The sequence below is a fragment of the Copadichromis virginalis genome, linkage group LG13, assembly GCF_057382275.1.
Source record: "Copadichromis virginalis isolate Kocher_CV1m ecotype Utaka linkage group LG13, C_Virginalis_male_GT1.1, whole genome shotgun sequence".
Lineage (NCBI taxonomy): Eukaryota > Metazoa > Chordata > Actinopteri > Cichliformes > Cichlidae > Copadichromis > Copadichromis virginalis.
Genome location: NC_140630.1, coordinates 4,556,764 through 4,574,478, shown reverse-complemented (window position 1 = coordinate 4,574,478; position 17,715 = coordinate 4,556,764). Strand labels below are relative to the sequence as shown.

General features: G+C 38.8%; 2 protein-coding genes across 3 annotated transcripts in view; one reads left to right on the top strand and one right to left on the bottom strand.

Moving 5' to 3' along the window:
* nrg3a (neuregulin 3a) overlaps positions 1-17,715 on the top strand; it is a 342,937-nt gene that overhangs the window by 303,612 nt on the left and 21,610 nt on the right. For both annotated transcript variants that reach the window (XM_085476995.1, XM_085476994.1), the window contains exons 5-6: positions 7,120-7,222; positions 15,020-15,146. In XM_085476995.1, the coding sequence (XP_085333121.1) occupies positions 7,120-7,222; positions 15,020-15,146 (230 nt within the window). The remainder of the gene's footprint in view (positions 1-7,119; positions 7,223-15,019; positions 15,147-17,715) is intronic.
* LOC146695103 (carbonyl reductase [NADPH] 1-like) overlaps positions 15,857-17,715 on the bottom strand; it is a 131,949-nt gene continuing 130,090 nt past the window's right edge. Inside the window, exon 8 of the transcript XR_014923514.1 lies at positions 15,857-15,870. The gene's annotated coding sequence lies outside the window, so the exon portion shown is untranslated. The remainder of the gene's footprint in view (positions 15,871-17,715) is intronic.

Sequence of the window (17,715 nt, the reverse complement as noted above, 5' to 3'; positions counted from 1 at the left end):
GGAGAGGGAGGTCTGGGCCTCTTTGCTTAGACTGCTGCCCCCGCGACCCGGCCCCGGTTAAAGCGGATGAAGATGGATGGATGGATGGATGTTTTAATTTTTGCTATATATATTTTGCTATATAACATTGCACTGTCCACTTTCTGTTGTAGCAAAACAAATTTCCCACGTGTGGGATAATAAAGGTTATCTTATCTTAACCCAGTTGTGGTTAGTTTTACAGATAACTTGAAGCTTTGTGCCTGTTTTATAGAGAATGAACTTCTCCCCTCCAAGAGACTCAGTTTCTGGGGTTAAAAGGAGAAATCTCTCCTCCGAGGACATCACAGCCTGAAGCCCTGAGCCGAGACCACCTTCAGGAATTCTTTGATCCAGTTTTCCTCTTAATATATTTTCTGGTTACTTGGCAGAAGTTGAATTTGACAGCATCCAGTCAGTCAGTCATGTGGTCATCAATATTTCTAATATGACTGAGCTGTGACTGGAAGCTTTTGCACTGACTTGTAAATCAATGTTTGAAGAAAGTGTTACAAGCAGCTACTTTTGAAGGGCAGTAGATGTATTTTAAGTCATGTTGATTTTCAATTTCCTTCCAGAGGGTTCGTCGAGTGATTGTGCTGGAAGGAGGCTGGTTAGCAAAGGCGAACAGACCTAGCTGGACGCATTTGTTTCTTTCTGTCATTTACTTCACATCGTGATAGAAACTGGCGAGGTAGAAAAACTTTTTAAATCACTCACTCAACTTTGGTAAGCCGAGAACTAAAATGCACTGAGAATGCTAAATATTAAGCCCGAGTTGTTTGGTATGACAGAAGAGAAAGGAGATAAGTAACACAAGGGAAGAAAGACAGAGAGGAATTTATAAACTGCAATCACTCCGGTGTCTTCCCAGAGATCCCTTTTCTATCACAATTTCATTTATTTTTATTATACTGAGATTTTCTGTGAAGGGTTTTGAATTCCTCGTGGTGCAACTTGGCTCTTTTTGAATAAATCGGTGTTGCTTCTAGAAACATTACCTTTTTTTCCTATAGGTTCAGGATTAGAGAATTTTTAGTAATAAAAAAATAAATAAATACTCCGTAATATGTCCCATTATTTTTTAAGAAAATTGCCATGGGAGAATTGGCCCTGTTATTTGCTATCGTCATCTGACACTGATGAATAATGCATCCAAAAAGCTTCTGCATCCAGATTCATCAAAGTTAATTATCCTTTAGTTGTGCTGAAGTCAGCCTTTAGTAAAATTGTTATGCAAATCTATCCGTAAACCAACCAAACCAAAAACAGGCAGACAAAAACATAGCATTCAGGCACTGGGGCATGAGAATTTGAAGGGTTAAAGAATCTGTGGTGCTTGATGGTGGATCCAAACAAAGTGCTTGTTAAAATCAATTTCATGCCGCACTAGAAGGACCAGCCAGGAAAAGCCGGGGCGATGAGCTCTCTCCTTTTAGTGCCAGTAAGAAGCCAAACGGCAGGCAGCACACAGAAGAATGGCTACTACCAGCACATACTGAGCTACAGTAACATCTTCCGGGCTGTGGGACAGGAGAGAATATTATGAGAAGCAAGAAAAAAAAGTGATAGAAAGAAAGAAAATTGCCAGCGATAACAATATCTCCAGTCACCTAAATAGATTCAGTCTGTAAATGGGTGAATAAAGCTATCCAAGTAATAGAGGAAAGAACCGTGACCAGCCAAGAGAGCATGTTTACTCTAGCACGGCAGGCCTGCATAATAAAGGTTTTATCCACCATCAGCAGTCTGTGCTGCGGCACATGGAAATTCTAATGCTCAGAGCTGCGGAGAAATGGCAACATAATCCCACACTCTGTCTGCATCCTTTGATCTTTGCTTTTTCTTATGTCACTCCTTCCATTCATCCATCCATGTCAGTCTTTAATGATCATGACATTTATCATGGCCTAGACTGGGGGCATGTGATAAACAGAGCATCGTTGGTATCAGAATGCTCATCTTTATATGCCGCGCTTTGACAGTAACAAACTCTTCTTGTGCACTTTATGTAACCGTCTCGGCCCGTGACAATGGGCAACCGAGCTGTCATTGACATGGACTCGTAATAAATGATCTAACTTGATAAAACAATGTGGAGCATAAGATGAAGACAAATTTGTTATCAAGACTTAAGAATCAAAATGGAACTGCATAATGTACATTATGATATAAAAAAGGTTTTTTTTAATCTCATCATTATGGAACCAAATACTACCTTTAAAGGATTAAAACAGCATTCTCATAGGGCTGAACCTTTAAATATCAGAATTTATTTGGGCTTTTGAAAATGAATCAATCTACAGTTGTGTGTTAAACGTATTTAAATCACTGTTTTCTTTTTCATTGTTTGTTCTGATTGTATTGTTGGTGAACAGTCTGCAGCTTTGTCTCAAGGTTGGTACCATTTTACCTGTTTTAGATGAAGCCAAGAACCAATGCCAAAACAGTTGCTTGAATGGCCACTGCGAGTCGGTCTCCATCGACTCCTATGTCCCATGTACAGGGGTTTTATTAAGGCTTAAAATGGAACAGGTGAAGGCCTCGAGAGCGGTGTTTCCCAACCATTTGCAGCCATGGCACATATTTCCCATTAGAAAATCACACAGCACACCACCAAACAAAAATGTCGCAAAAAGCATATTGATCATTTTTCTCCGTGAAGCCGGTATAGCGGAATTGGCTCGCTTTGTCCCCAGTATACCTTTTTTTTTTCTCACTCATGCACGAGCCTTCATCTGGGTCCGAATGTTCTCCAGGACTCAGGTCAGACTGACTACTTTTTCTTTTTGAAACACTTATCTTTTGCTATGACGTGCTGTGTTGTCTCACTTGCAGCATGACCATGTCATTTCTTCTTCGTCTTCTTCTGTTTTACTGGCAGTTGGTAACCCGTTTAATTGGAGTAAGAAGTTGTACTGCCCTCTAGTGGAAAAGAATATAATTGTTCTGCCCATTACTCACGCTGGTCAATTACAGCAGCGGTCCCCAACCCCTGGGCCACAGACTGGTACCGGGCCACGAGAGTTGAGGCTCGGATGTAAAATGTATGGTTTTCAGGGTTTTTATTGTTATTTTTCAATGATGTTTATCATTAACTCGGTTTCCCTGGGTCTTTTCCCATGTGTTGTGAATAAATCTTCTTATTTTGTCACCTGTACTGGTTTTATTTTGTTATATTTATCCGCAACACCTTAAAGGCCAGTCAGTGAAAATATTGTCAGACGTAAACCGGTCCGTGGCACACAAAAGGTTGGGGACGGCTGGATTAGAGTACCAATCAGGTGGATAATCTTTCACCGCACACCTGATCATTTCTCGCGGCACATCCAGTGGTTGCGAAACACTGCCCTAGAGGGTCTGAAAATTCAAGCTGCTGAACTGCATTGCTAAACCCTGTTTGTGGTATTGGTGTCTTTTGGAGTTTTGTCTGACAAACATTATGGTTTGTTGCATCGTTAACTGTCCCATCAGTTCATCTAAGAAGTTAGTGCTCCAGTTCTCATGAGAGAAATTCTAGTATTTTATTTTTATTGTACTTAGCACTATTAGCTCGATGTGCAATGCTACCATACAGTGTCTAGATGCACATTCTCAGTCATATTTGCTAGCCTTTGCTGATAACTTGCATTGGAACTTTTCATGCAATTATGGTCACTTCTCTTTCCAGCAACATAACAACATAACAGCAGAGTTGAGGCTTCACAGCAAAAGTCTACAAACAATGAGTAACATCAAAGGGGCCGAGTCCATCCTTTCTATTACCTCCATTTCTGGTAGTCTCAAAACCTGGTTGATCAGTAGCTTCTATGCTAGTATGCCATTTTTTTACTCAGTTGTATATAGTATTTGTATTTGTATTCTATTTTTATCTTATTGTATATTTATTTTATTTTATTCTACTGTATATAGTATTTTATTTTATTCTATTCTGTACAGTTGTGTACTGTATTTATTCTTATTGTATTCTAATTTTTGCCTCATAACTTTTGCACTGTCCACTTCCTGCTGTGACAAAACAAATTTCCCACGTGTGGGACTAATAAAGGTTATCTTATCTTATCTTAACACTGACTGTTTGACCAATCAATCATCCAAATTCTGCAACAATATAAACTTTGGACTGAATCCAATGTGCTGCCAATCAGCATTAAATTCTACTACCTTCAAACTCCAGGCCACAGTTTATTCCATAATTGTACAAATGAAATACAACTGAATAGTCTTTCACCTAATATCTGTAACAGTCCTTGACAGTGTCGGTGCCTGCCAGCTGCCTGACTTGTCCATATGTTTGGTATTCGATTAAAATCCTTGAATTACTCACTAATCTGGCACCCTTTGTCACTAAAATAAGGGTAAGATTCAATGTGCAAACATTGCCTGGATAGAAAAAAAATTGAAATCTCTTAATGCACAAGAGCTTTTTTTGTTTGTTTGGTTTTTTTTAACTTTCAGTGATTTTTGAGGGGAAAACTGAGTCGATCCTAATGGACTTGGCTCAAAAGCACTCCAAAGGAGAGGGCCACTACTGATGGAAATGTGTGTGCTGGAGAACTGCCAAGTGCATTTTACTGTCCACTGTTTCTGTTTATATGTCATGAACTCCACCAGGCAGACTTCAGCCATCTCATCAGGGCTCAGAGTCAGTATGCCTGAGAGATATGCTGTCAAAATGCCACCTCTCTCTGTCGCCAGACTTTAGTCTCCTCTGTGTGTGAGTGTCTGTGACTGTGCTCTCACCCGCTATTTGATTGCACTGTAATTGTTTGTGCTTATTTTGAGCATCCATGCTCTTCAGGACATAGGTGTGCATGTTGTATGATGTAACAGAAAGCTGGTCATTTCTCATAATGAAGCTCAACTCAATCATTTTGGATAATGATTGAAAGAGTCGGCACACAAAATCTGAGTTGTTTTGTTTTTAAGTAGGAAATGCGCACAGTTTTTCATTTTTATTTTCCCATTCAGTTATTTCACATAAGCCCACTTAAATTGTATTTCTCCAACTCTTTCTCCATTTCTTACCGGCTTATCTTTCTGGCACACTCAACTGTGCGGAGTGTATAGCAGCTGTAAACACGCTATGAATGTATATGACTACATACAAAAAAGGTCACAGCAGCCCTTCTATATTACTGCCGCTGCCACTTTTAGTGTAAAATATTGATCATATTTCTCTATAATGTGGCTGTGAATAAGTGGCCGGCAGGGCTCTGCAGTGCAGAAGTGGAGGTTTCAAGTGGAAAGTAATAGAAGATGTGACCTCACGGCTCCACAGATGGAACATGAACATACTTTCCCTCTCATGAGCCATATGATTAATTCATATCACGAGAGGGTGTTTTTTTGTTTTGTGTGTGTGTGTGTGTGTACAGCTAGTGTGACCAAATAAGCACGTGGGAGGGGAATCTAAGGTATTGCGTGACCTTGGACAAGCCAAAAACATATTTATGACTAACCAAATACTTGAAATGCTGTATGCATATGTAAATATAAGCCAGACAGTGTGTGATATACTGAAGTTTTGCCCATTTCTCTACTCAACTCGTAGCTGTGAATGCATGTATTCATATATTTCTGTCCCTACACACATTAATTACCACCCAGTTTTCTTCAGGCATGTTGTAAATTCTGAAAAGGCTAAACAGTGGCAGCCAGATCAGTCAATACGCTGGATTTATCAGATAAAAATCCATCTTCCTTCCTTACTAGCACCTGGCTGGTTGATTTTTCCTCACCTTTGCTTTTTGTCTTGGTCTCCTGCCTCCGTGTCTGTTGCTCTGCCGTCCCTGCAGCCAACCGAATGTGCCCCAGCTCCCTCTACTGACATAATTGTAGCCAATGAGCAAATCTGTTGCAGCCTGATTAGCAGCATCTAAACAGCACTGGCCCCGGACATAATTTAGACATAGATGGAGGGAGAGAAATAATGGCACAGAGGAGAAGGGAAAAATGTACCGAAAAGACACTAATAGGTTCTGCAACATCTGTTATTTTTAGGGATTATAAATGATATATTGCATGTACGACCGGTTGTGCGATTTCTGTGGGGTACACAATAGCTTAAAGGCTTCTGTGAAATGCTTGGACCGAGAGATCCCTGTTTTAAATTCCCTGACAGGCTTAAAAATATTGATGTGGTTGTGAATTAGTAACACTCTCCCTCGCTGACTGCTGTCAGGATGCCCTTGAGCAAAACGTAGTGGCTGCAGCTGTGTTGCGGTTTTATTCCTCAGCTCGCGGCTGTGATTTTTGTGAGTGGTGATTATTTTTTTTGCGCTAAAGTGGCCATTCGTGCCCATCCATGGTGAAAATTTGTCTCAATCACCTCAACGTAAAACCTCAACACCTGTCATCGTCATTGTTTTCCAAGGTCTGAGCCTTGCTAAATAAAACTTGATTGATTGCCTATTAATGTATCTGAAGGCAACTATGATTTACTTGTTCGGAACAAACAAGACAGCTTCCATTTTTCTCCACTAATGGCGTTCCTCCGCACCATAACTCTTCTTGTCTCCATGTATTCAGGCTCCATTACATGTGGCATCCATTTCAAAAGCAGTGTCTTGTGTCTGTCGGACCATTACTCTATGTGGGAGAGCTGATAAAATGAGCCGAAAGGCTGTGTGGTAACTAAGAATAGCAAGTGTTGCTGGGGAGTTGTAAAAGCGTGTTTGTTTATTGCTGTTTTATTTCAATTTTATTTGGTTTACGCAAAAGTAATTACACTTGTAAGAATCTGCAAGACAGATACAAAAAAGCCTAAGAGAGCTGTTGCACCACAACTGCTTGTTCAATGATTTAAAATGGCTGTTTGGGTGCTGTAAACAACACCGTTAGAAATTAAAAATGGGTAAGTGCAAATCTCAAACCCATGTTTAATTCTGCGTTAGGGTGAGGACTGTGTGAATATTGACTGTGGGATGTCTGCAGATATACACACTCGCACAGATGCACAGCCCACTGTTTCCTCTCCCTTCCTTGGTCTCTCGCATAAACACGTATCAGCAAACACGTGCGTGATCTATAGCTTTATTTCCCCGAGGGTCTGTTGTTCAAACATTAATGTGACTTCTTCCTCTGTTTATTTCTCCACAGAGAGCAAAGAGGTGTATAAGAGACAGGTGCTGTCAATCACATCCATCGCCATGGCAATTAGCCTCCTGGGAACGCTGTGCATGGCCCTCTACTGCCGCAACAAGTGAGAAAATAAACTCACAACACCGCACATAAAGTCTACAGATGGCTGTTAAAACTACAATTCAAATCTTTTTCAATTCAGCATACTTACTAGCTTATTACTTACTTCCTGTAGGTAATATTCAAATTGCACTCGCGCAGTTAAATGCTGAGATCTGGGAACAACACTTCAACAACAAAGTGGATCAGTGAACAAATCTTTCTTTGAGAAAGAAGAAAGTCGTGTAAAACTGCTTGTTGTAAATGAACTGTCACTAAGTAAACTTTAAACAGATTGCAGTGCACTGCCAGCGAGCATTAAAATCTACAAACTTCAAACTAGAGGCGACAGGTTATTTCATAATTGCACAAATAATGTGTGAATCTCCACCTCTAAGCATTATCTTCCTAGGAATTATGTTTCAGTACAAACAGCGAGCAGACTACGTAACAGATGGAGACGAACAGGTGTTATTTTTAATGTATTCAAGCTCTCTTTATCACTAATGTGTGAATGGTTTGTTAAGTAACATCAAAAATCAGACTTTCTTCAACCCTCTTTGTTGCATCTAACAGCCTCTAGACTTGATTTCATTTCTGTTAAAGACTCGGGTCATATTTGCCCCACAAACTGTTGCATTTGTGCATTGAGCCGAGGTCCCAAATGCCTTGGCTTAATGCTTCTCCTTTGCTTTCCTCATGACACGCAACAAAAAGCCAGACTAGCCAGCACTAATTTAAAAATGGAGATCACTAATCACTAAGCCAATAAAAGTTCTGGTTCCCATTGCAAACAGACTAACACAAACTTCACAGAAATAAAATGAAAATCTGATGTGGACTCAAATCATATTTTGCTAGCAATAACAATAACAGGGAAGCATGCCGTTATCTTTGGAAGCCCACCAGCTCAAAATGGACAAATTGTCTTGCATCAGCGGGACATTCAGTACATGAAGGGATTTCCATTTAGTTTCAGAGAGTTTGAAAGAAATTGATGCTGCACTGATGAAGCGATGTAATCTTCCAAACACAGAGCATCCACTGGTTGTGTTGTGTGCCATCTATGATGTCACCAGGGCCCTATCACCTTGACACTTGAAGTTTGCTAGACTTGCTGTAATAAACTCTCGAATGCTAGATGTCACCACTCGGACAAAACATCACCACTGGTATAGAAGTAGAAGAAATTGAAAATGGAAAAAAAAAAAAGCTTTTCTTCCAAGTTTTCTGCAGAAAGTCTCATCCTGTCAAGGTTTTACAGCATCTCTCTCTTAGCCCTTGTCCTTGTATACCATTAAAAGGGTGGCTAAAAACTGTTAAGATCATACACTTGTGTGCACAATCATTTTCACCTAACGTAATCTTTCACTGAATATGACAAAAAATTAGAGATTGAGTTCATGAAGCTATTTATCCTAGACTTCTGCACAAGTAGAAGTCTTTATGCAACCAGACGTCCTACCCCCTGCTAGCCATTAAAGCATGCAGGTTTTAGTCACTTCTGCATTAGTTTCACTTTTCAGCCCTGGAAGCAATCTCTGTCTTTTATACTGTCTATTATGGCTCATCAGCATTTTGGCTGTTGCTAGCTGGCGCAGGCAGTGCAAGCATGCACAGGGGTGCAGCTGCAGCTCAGTCAGTAACTATGCGTGTCATTAATAACACTGGTTTCCTGGATGCTAAGCAGAGAACTTTCACAGTATTTGGCAAGCTGTGAATATGTTGCTACTTAATGCATTTATATGCTCACTGACAAATATCCAAATGGAAACATTGCAGGAGTCCTCAGTTTTCCTGAGTTATAAAAAACAATTACTGCTGATAATTCAGGTGAGCTTGTTTTTGATTATTGGCTGCTACAACTTGAAAATGGTACTTGGTCACTTGATTCTTAATTATTTAAGAAAGCAAAATGTATATTTATAAGTGATATTGCTGATTGTTTTTGTGAACAATGTAGTTGATGTCCAACACAACAGAAAAACAGGAACCACTATGACATTTTGTCAGTCTCTCCTCTGTGAAGCGGCACTCTGCATATCATAAAGAGTGTTTCAGTGGCTTCGTGACACAAAAACGACTGAGGTTAGAGCTCATGGTGGGTATTCAGCACAGATAAATTTAGTTCAGTTCTACACTGGAAAGACTGAAATTACAAGAACTGCAGTTGAATTATTACTCAGCTCCTAGAGTGACAGCATTTCCCCTTTAATATGTTGACAAGTAAATTAGCTGTAGTGACATGAAATTTCACCATAACCAGCAATTTCGATTTTTTTCATGATTTTCCTTTGATTTGAAAGTGTCTACAATGACTGACATTCAAACTTTTAAGTAATATTACTGCTGCTACATTCTGAATCAATATATTATTACTACATGTGGAAATAAGCCCTATTGGGTGTGGTCAGACCACATGTAAACAAAGACATATTTAAATTTAGTGAAAACTGAGGCAACATGTTGAGGCATCCTGCATCTTGGATGAAATCCCAGACCAGGTATTTGCAACAATTTGTAAAGCTCATTATACACATATTCATAGCCTATTATCACCCAAAGGTCAGCTCATGTGACTTAAGCCTTTCTCTGCTCTCTGCCTGTTTTCTGCAGGGTTGAAGTTAATATGTGTTCACAGTAATCGGTAAATGAATAGTCATATATATATATATATATATATATATATATATATATATATATATATATATATATATATATATCCCTTGTGAAGGGAATCTCAGCAGTATGGGTTAAACATCTGGTTCTAATGGCAGTATGCCATTCAGAGTATGTGGACTATGGAGCAAGCTATGATAGATGGCACTGTAATTCCATAGGCTTTCCTCAGTAATATAATGATGTGAGTGAGTGAGCAGCCTGACAACAAGATAATCGGATCAAGCGATGATGGACAGGCGCTTTCAGTGAATCCATAATTGAGTCAGGAAACTTGCTTGTTCATTGGAGAAGATGCATACAGATTGGGATGAAGGAGCAAGGGAGCGGATCTGAGTGACCTGAATAAAGATAAATTCAAAGGTTTTCTCACACCGAGAAAAAAGATCCCGATAAAAGTGCAGCTACATTAAAGACAAATGTTTCCCACTTCATGCTAAAACAATAACAGAGAGACATAGAGTGTGTTTTACATTGTAATATCCATCACTGCTGACTTATCTGCTTTATTGTCCTTTAAAAGTTAACATTAACTCTATTCCATGAGTGTTGTGAAACTCACCACTTCATAATCAACATTTAACCTTAAAAAAACAACAACGACAGTCTACGAGCTTATTTTACACACTCATTATAAAGTCATGTTTTTATCTAGTTACTCTAATGTCCTGATTTTGCTACTCAGTTAAAGCGGAGTGTACCAAACTCCAATCTATCATAAGATGGCAACATCAATATTTAACCATTCTGCAACATTATGTGCACTGACATGTTTATATTTTTTAATTGCACAAAAGGTGCTTCAAGTAAAACAATGATGGCAAATATGTAATAAATAAGCAGGACTAAAATATATTTTTTTTAAAAATGAACTCGTGGTCTGTAAATGGAGGTGGGCTTCAGTCTCCTTGGTAAAAGTCAGACTTAACACAAAAACTTTAGAATAGATCGCCTTGAGCTCTGTACCCTTTAAGTCCCACCTCATTCAAAATATGTTTTGCTCAACGTTACTTAACGTGGCTGTTTGACCTTCTGTGGTCTTTAAATGCACATACTGTATGTGATGTGCAGTTTGACACCAGCAGACTGTTTTCATTTCTGCTGAAGTCGTTTTCTCAGGGCTAACCTTGGATCTGATGTGTGTGGACAGGAGCAAGATTGTGTTACATCACCACTAGTCATGAAGCGAGTCATAGTGTGGTATGCCACAATGCTGAGTCATTCCCCAGCACACATACGCTGACAGTGAACTAATCCATACCGTGCGGTGACAGTGGAGTGGAAGCAGTGCTGAGAATTTTTAACAAGGAGTCAAACTTTTCTTCTTTAAATAACTTCATCAGAAGCAATTTCTTTTATCAGGCAGATTATCTCCATAGGTTTTTAAGTTGCCTCGCTTTAAAATACTGCTTGCATTGGGACTAAATGCAAAAAGTCAGCATGATTTATCAGTAGTCAGCACTGTTGCCTTGCAACAAGAGACTCCTGCATGTGTGTGTGTTTGCAGAGGATGTGAATGTAAAGAAGTCCTCTAATGCAGACATAATTTTCCTGGTGTACTTAGTTGTTTTTTTTCTAATTATCCTTCTTTGGAGAAACAAGGGTAGCAGAATATTTAGGAGTTAAGTCTCCTTATTGCTCTCTACTTGCGTTCTGCAATAAAGGCATAAAAAGCCATTCCAACCATCAGATACTTTAAGGATTATGAACCTGCTGAATAAGAAGTATAGTAGAGTAGAATTTATATGAAATGCCAAGAATTAGTATTAGCTGCGTGTCAGTGACTCATTCAGGAGATCAGGCTGGTTGCAAATATTTGGTGCTTTTGGTGGATATTGAGCATGATTTTATTATAAGTTTTGTAACGCCACCCTGAGATAACAAAGCCAAATGTTCTCTTTTGCACAAACAGTGAGGGATGCAGGGTGATATATGGCACATCTATCAACAAACCTACAGAGCTGGATGTTTGAGATTTTTGTATTTCATGGCAGCAAAAGCATATGCTTCTATGACAAAGAGCACTGATACCCTTTTGGATCCTAAAACGGCAAGCAAACGAGCAGATTGCGGGAAGGCTTTAGAAGAGATAATGGACTGTTCCTATTAAGTAAACACTTTTCCAAAACTAGTGTGTACCAAATGTCACAGCCTCCTTCTAAGAAAATATAATTAAAGGCCTCAGAGGTGGAGAGGATAGAAGCTTAGCATGCGGCAGTTTGTAAACACTTCATTACGTCACTGTCATTCAGCAGAGTGTCTGACAAAGGACAAGTAAAGGCTTCATCAGCTGCATCTGGTAATGAGCATACCCCTGGCACAACACAATGAAGTTGTGATACAGAGCTTTTGTGCTCCAGGTCAGTCTAATTGCACATGCTTGGGTAAGTGGTGTAAAAAATCAAGTCGATTTTTAATGTCTACTGGTCAGAATAGCAAACCAAAAGAGGTTCTTTCAGATGAATGGACAAAATCGGCTCACATCCTATATTCTTTGTAATATTCAATTTTTTTTACTAATGTAAGGAGAACACATCTCAAATGAATAGTCACAGTTCTACATATCTATGCAGAAACTATTAAATGGAGTCAATTCAATTTTATTTATAGAGCGCCAAATCACAACAACATTCGCCTCAAGGCACTTTATATTGTACCGGTAAGTCTCCAAAAGTTGATTCTGTTCATCTGGACGTAGCGTTTTCCCAGCCCATTGTTCCTTTAGTGGGCTGGTTTCAGTCATTATGCAAATGTACTGTTTCTAAGATTGGGTAAACCTGCAGTCAGCTGAGACTGAAGAAGTCACTTGGATGAGTGACGGAGCGTTTCTCCCACAGAAAACGCTACGTCCAGATGAACAGAATCAACTTTTGGAGATTTACTTAGCTGGATGATTGAGCATGCATCAAGACGTTTATATTGTAAGGTAGACCCTGCAATAATACATACAGAGAAAAACCCAACAATCATATGAGCCCTGTGAGCAAGCACTTTGGCAACAGTGGGAAAGAAAAACTCCCATTTTAACAGGAAGAAACCTCTAATGGAGAACCAGGCTCATCGGTCATCTGCTATGACCAGTTGGGGTGAGAGAAGAAAGACAGGACAAAGACATGCTGTGGAAGAGAGACAGAGATTAATAACAAATCCAAACTTCATGTCAAGTGTCATTATATAAACGTCTATTAGTTTGTTTTAATTACCGATCACAGAGAAATCAGGTAAAATTATATTACTGGTAGAGAGCTTCTCAGGAAGCTCAGTTTCTTCCACTCATCCTTCTCCAGGGAAATCTTAGAAACCAACTCTCCTTCACCAGGGAGCCAGTGTCTTGGTTGGAGAGGGAAGTAAATATATTATTTTAGGAATCGCAAAGGATGGTAGGGATACTTTAAAAAGTAAGCCACACTCATAAATTCAGTTGGTGGAGTTTCTTCTGTATAAACTTGGACTTAAATCTGTCCCTCCTTTGTTCCGTCCTAAATACAATATTGAAAATGCTGCTGCACATAATGTTTCTGAGAACTCTTGAGATCACTGTTGGATTCGACTGGCTGGAGAAAAGAGACCTAAAAATTCTCACATCTCTGGCTGCAATTAGCAGCTACATATGTTTAGTTTGTTGTCTGAGAGGAGACCTGTAGAACACTACTCGGTGAGATCTGCATTTCTGAAACAAAGGCAAGGGAGCAGACATCATTTTTCAAACTGGTTATAATTAGCTGTTTGTGCCAAATCTCCAGTTTTGAATTAATTAGAGCAAAATTATAGACTGGTTACAAGTGAGACTTGCTAATCTCAAGATAATGAGTGCAAAACATAATTATGACACTGAGGAACTCGATACAGGTTGTACTGGAAGAAAACCTCACGCTAATATCACGCTAAAGAGGAACTGGTATGGATTTTTGAGTGGAAGCAACTATGGGAGGTTAAAGGCCTTTTTAGCCAGCAGGTGTGTCTCTTATTTCTTTACAGTCAAACAACTCCAAAGCAGTGTTAACAGAAAACCTTTTCAGGATCCACTAATCTCAAGTGATGTAAAAATTAATCGATACATTTCGAAAAATCAATACCAGAGTGAGAGATGGAGCTGAATCTGTTTGGAACCACGGATTCAAATCAAAAGATATAACAAAAATGACCTGAAAACTGTCAGTTAGCCTTCACTTTTGTTTGTCTGACCTTTAATAAGGAAATGCCAGCACTGAATATATGTATTCAGTGCTGTATAGAACTTATGATGGTGTATATGATTTACTCTGGAGACTGACAAAGGTTACACTGTGCATGAATATACCACGTGTGCTAGTGTTTATGAGAGGCATATTGTTGGGCATTTGAATATTGCTGCTAGGAATAAAACCTGTTAACAGTTTCGGTCAACATGCATACGTTATTAGATTGTCATATAGAAGCTAAATTTAAAGTGAACATCACTTGGACGGATTGGAGCAACCCTGAAATGTCAGTGCCTCCTATTATTATGTATTTATAGCTGTATAAACACATACGAGTATTCACTAACATTAGATGCTGATTCAGTGGGATAAAAATCTGGAAGCGTAAACATGATCCGCATTCATTTAGCTAATAGCAGCACTTACTCTCTAGAAATCAAAGGTTTTTTTTTAAATAATATGAAACCATTAGGCTACCCAAATTGAAAATATTTGCATCTCACTGAGTCTCTAAACATACATATTAGCCTAATAAATTCAACTTCAGTAAAAGCAGTAAGACGATGTAAAAATCAGCAGCTTTTGAGCTTGCTAGCATTAGCATCGCTCTATGTGCTAACAGCCTGTACTTAAGCACAAAATTCAGCGGTGGTCCCTCCATCCATTCTACACTCAACGTTTTGAGTTTTCAAAAGTCTATATCATAATGCAGAACACACGTCTGCATTTAAATCTGATTGTAAGTGCAGAAGTAGCCTGGATGATATGAGATGCAATCAGCAGGTTCACTTGTTCAGTCTCGTGTTAATCTTCCTGTCTTAAAGATGAATTTAATGCATCACTGTTACGTCCAGATACAACTCAGCTGAAACTCAGCCAATAAACGCTACTTCTTAAAGCACTCAACTGGATCCAATAACTTTTTATCTCAGTTGTATATTTTTTTCCTTTATGTTTAGGAGGCGCAGAGAAAAACTCCAGGCCCACCTGAAGGAGAGTCGCAGTTTGAAAAACTACACTACTAGTTCCCATAATGCCCTAGAAGCCAAAATGAGGGCCTCTAACACCAACCTGCAAATTCATGAGGTGAGTACATGAGATGTTTTTTCTCTTCTTTTTTTTTTTGGTGCTTATACATGTAAACACATGGAAAACTGACCTCATGCAGAACTCCCGGTGCTCCTGTTTTGTGAAGACTGTTGGCTCGTTTTCACATGTGCACTGCAACCTGGAATTTTTCTATAGGAGCAATATAGGTTTACAAGACAGGATAATGCAGATGGCATTGGCCAGTTGAACATCAGCAAATCTAAAAACTGATCATCATTTAAAGCAATACATTCTCTTATTTACTTACCTCCTTACTTTTAGTTACGGATTTATGAAAGAGTAAACATGAGGCTGTACTTGTGAGAGATTACTTCTTACAGTGAATGTAGCAACATCCAGCTCTCTTCCAAAAAAATTTGTTAAAGCTGGAAATTCAAATGCAGGCTCGTGTTTTAATATAAATCGTTCGTTTATCATTGTTGTGGTAGCTTTTTTTTTTATCTCACCCATAGAGGCCAGAGTTTTTTGTAACAGTTATAAAGCCGTCCCTGGCTGAATTTCGGGATGTTGTTGTTTTTTTTAGGTAGGAATTTTAAAATATAGCCTTGGGCTTCAGGGGTTGGTTATTATTTTTCAGTAAATTAGTTGGCATTAGCAGGAGTCAACAAACATTAAAACATAAATCTTAATCTGAAAACCAACAAATATTCAAAATGAGATGTCTGCTCCCTAAAGTTATTATCACTGAGCAGACACACACCTCACACACGACACCGCAGAGGATTACCATTAGATTTATGGCTGCCTGCAGTTTGTGCATGTGAATAAGTATGTATTGCTGTCTCCATCTGGCCACTTGCAGGAGGCTTACAGGTCTTCTTGAGAGCAATCGTTCAGTGGTTTGGGAGCATGCTGCTGGCTGCCAGTGTCATTCATCATCTCCTCAGTGCTCTGTGTCATCGCGCTCCCAAATGTGCGTCCGGGAGTAGCTGGCATGGACATGAAAATTACCTTAACATGAATGTTGCTCCTGGGAGACTGTCCTTGTGTGTATTTCTACACCAATCTGCATAAATTAACCTTAAGCATTTTTTACAGTTTAATCATGTAAATCCCTCAGGCACTTCATTAGGTACACCTATGAGATCTAACATATTCCAGTACAACATCTATACCATGAATTACTGTGTTTCCAGCTTGTGATTTTCTTATCTTTATTGCATAGGTCATAATGGGTGCTGGTAGCGCTCCACCAGACTGCATTATATTTAAATGGTTCCAAATATTTTGTCCACTCCACTGAAATTAATACACAAGTGTGTAAAGTATTAGAAACATTTTTAAATGCACTGTTGGTCTATACACAAGGGGCTCCATCATAAGCGCATTAATATGCAGAAGATGAATAAATCACTGTGTGGGAAAAGCAGTGGAGATAATTACATTTCATGCTGGCAGTTCGTGATACAGCTGACAGATTTATCCTGATTTGTCATCATTGCAAAGACTGTCCTCTGAAAAAAATACATCAGCGGTTGTTATTTCATTAAAAAGCTTGAAATATAATATCTTCACCTGTAATGCCAAAGAAGGGAGTTTTGCAAAACGGGTTGACAAAAAAAATAAGATAGATGTCAAACATACCAACTATATCTGGATACATCTTTGGTTTTGACCCCAGAAGCCACAGTTGCACTGCACTAGTTTTTGACACCAAAAATGCAAAGTTGTCCATATTTTATCTGACGTTTTAAAAGAGACCTAAAGTAATACTTAGACTTTGGAAAAGTAAGCTATGGTAACTTGTGGCTACAACCTTATATTTACCATACAGTCACCAGCATGGTATCAATATTGTCATCTAAATTTTGACAGCAACAGAGAAAATTTCCTTTGTCTGTTATGGCATATTTAAAATTTCAGATGAATCTGTTAAACAAATGAGTAGTTTTGCGAGCATAATAGTGTCATACTTGATTTGAAATGCAGAAATTGAGATTCTGATTTTTTTGTATCGACACTTTCATCGAAAAATAAAAACGAAATGAAAATGTCCTGGAGACACGAGATCCAATCAGAATGAAGCTGTATACCTTAAAGGTCGGTCCGTGAAAATAAGCCCGTCCATGGTGCAAAAAAGGTTTGGGCCGCTGTTGTAAAGGATAAAGCACCATCTTAGGGTAAAACTTTGGCTTGTACAACCAATTTAATTCAGTTTTATCAGTTTTATAGCACAAAATCACAACAAAACTTATCTCAAGGTACTTTACATTGTAAGGTAGAGCAATTATATTATTAATGCTATTATGTTACGCTTACCTCCTCAAACAAATCTAATCTAAAACATCCACTTGGCTGCTTCGTGGTCTCCCAGATGTTTTGGTGTTCCCAAGCTTGCGACTGCATTTTAATATCGTCCCAACTTGTTGATTTGTTGACTGCATGGTTCCCTTTGTCTCTTTTCTTTCTTTCAACTCCAGACCTTTGATCTCCTTATGAAAAAATAGGTGTGTAAATCCGAAATGTATCAACCATTCCTGAATGTTTTTAAAGACTTTTAAAGCTGAACGTCTACATATCAATCACATTTTGATTGTTTCGTTTT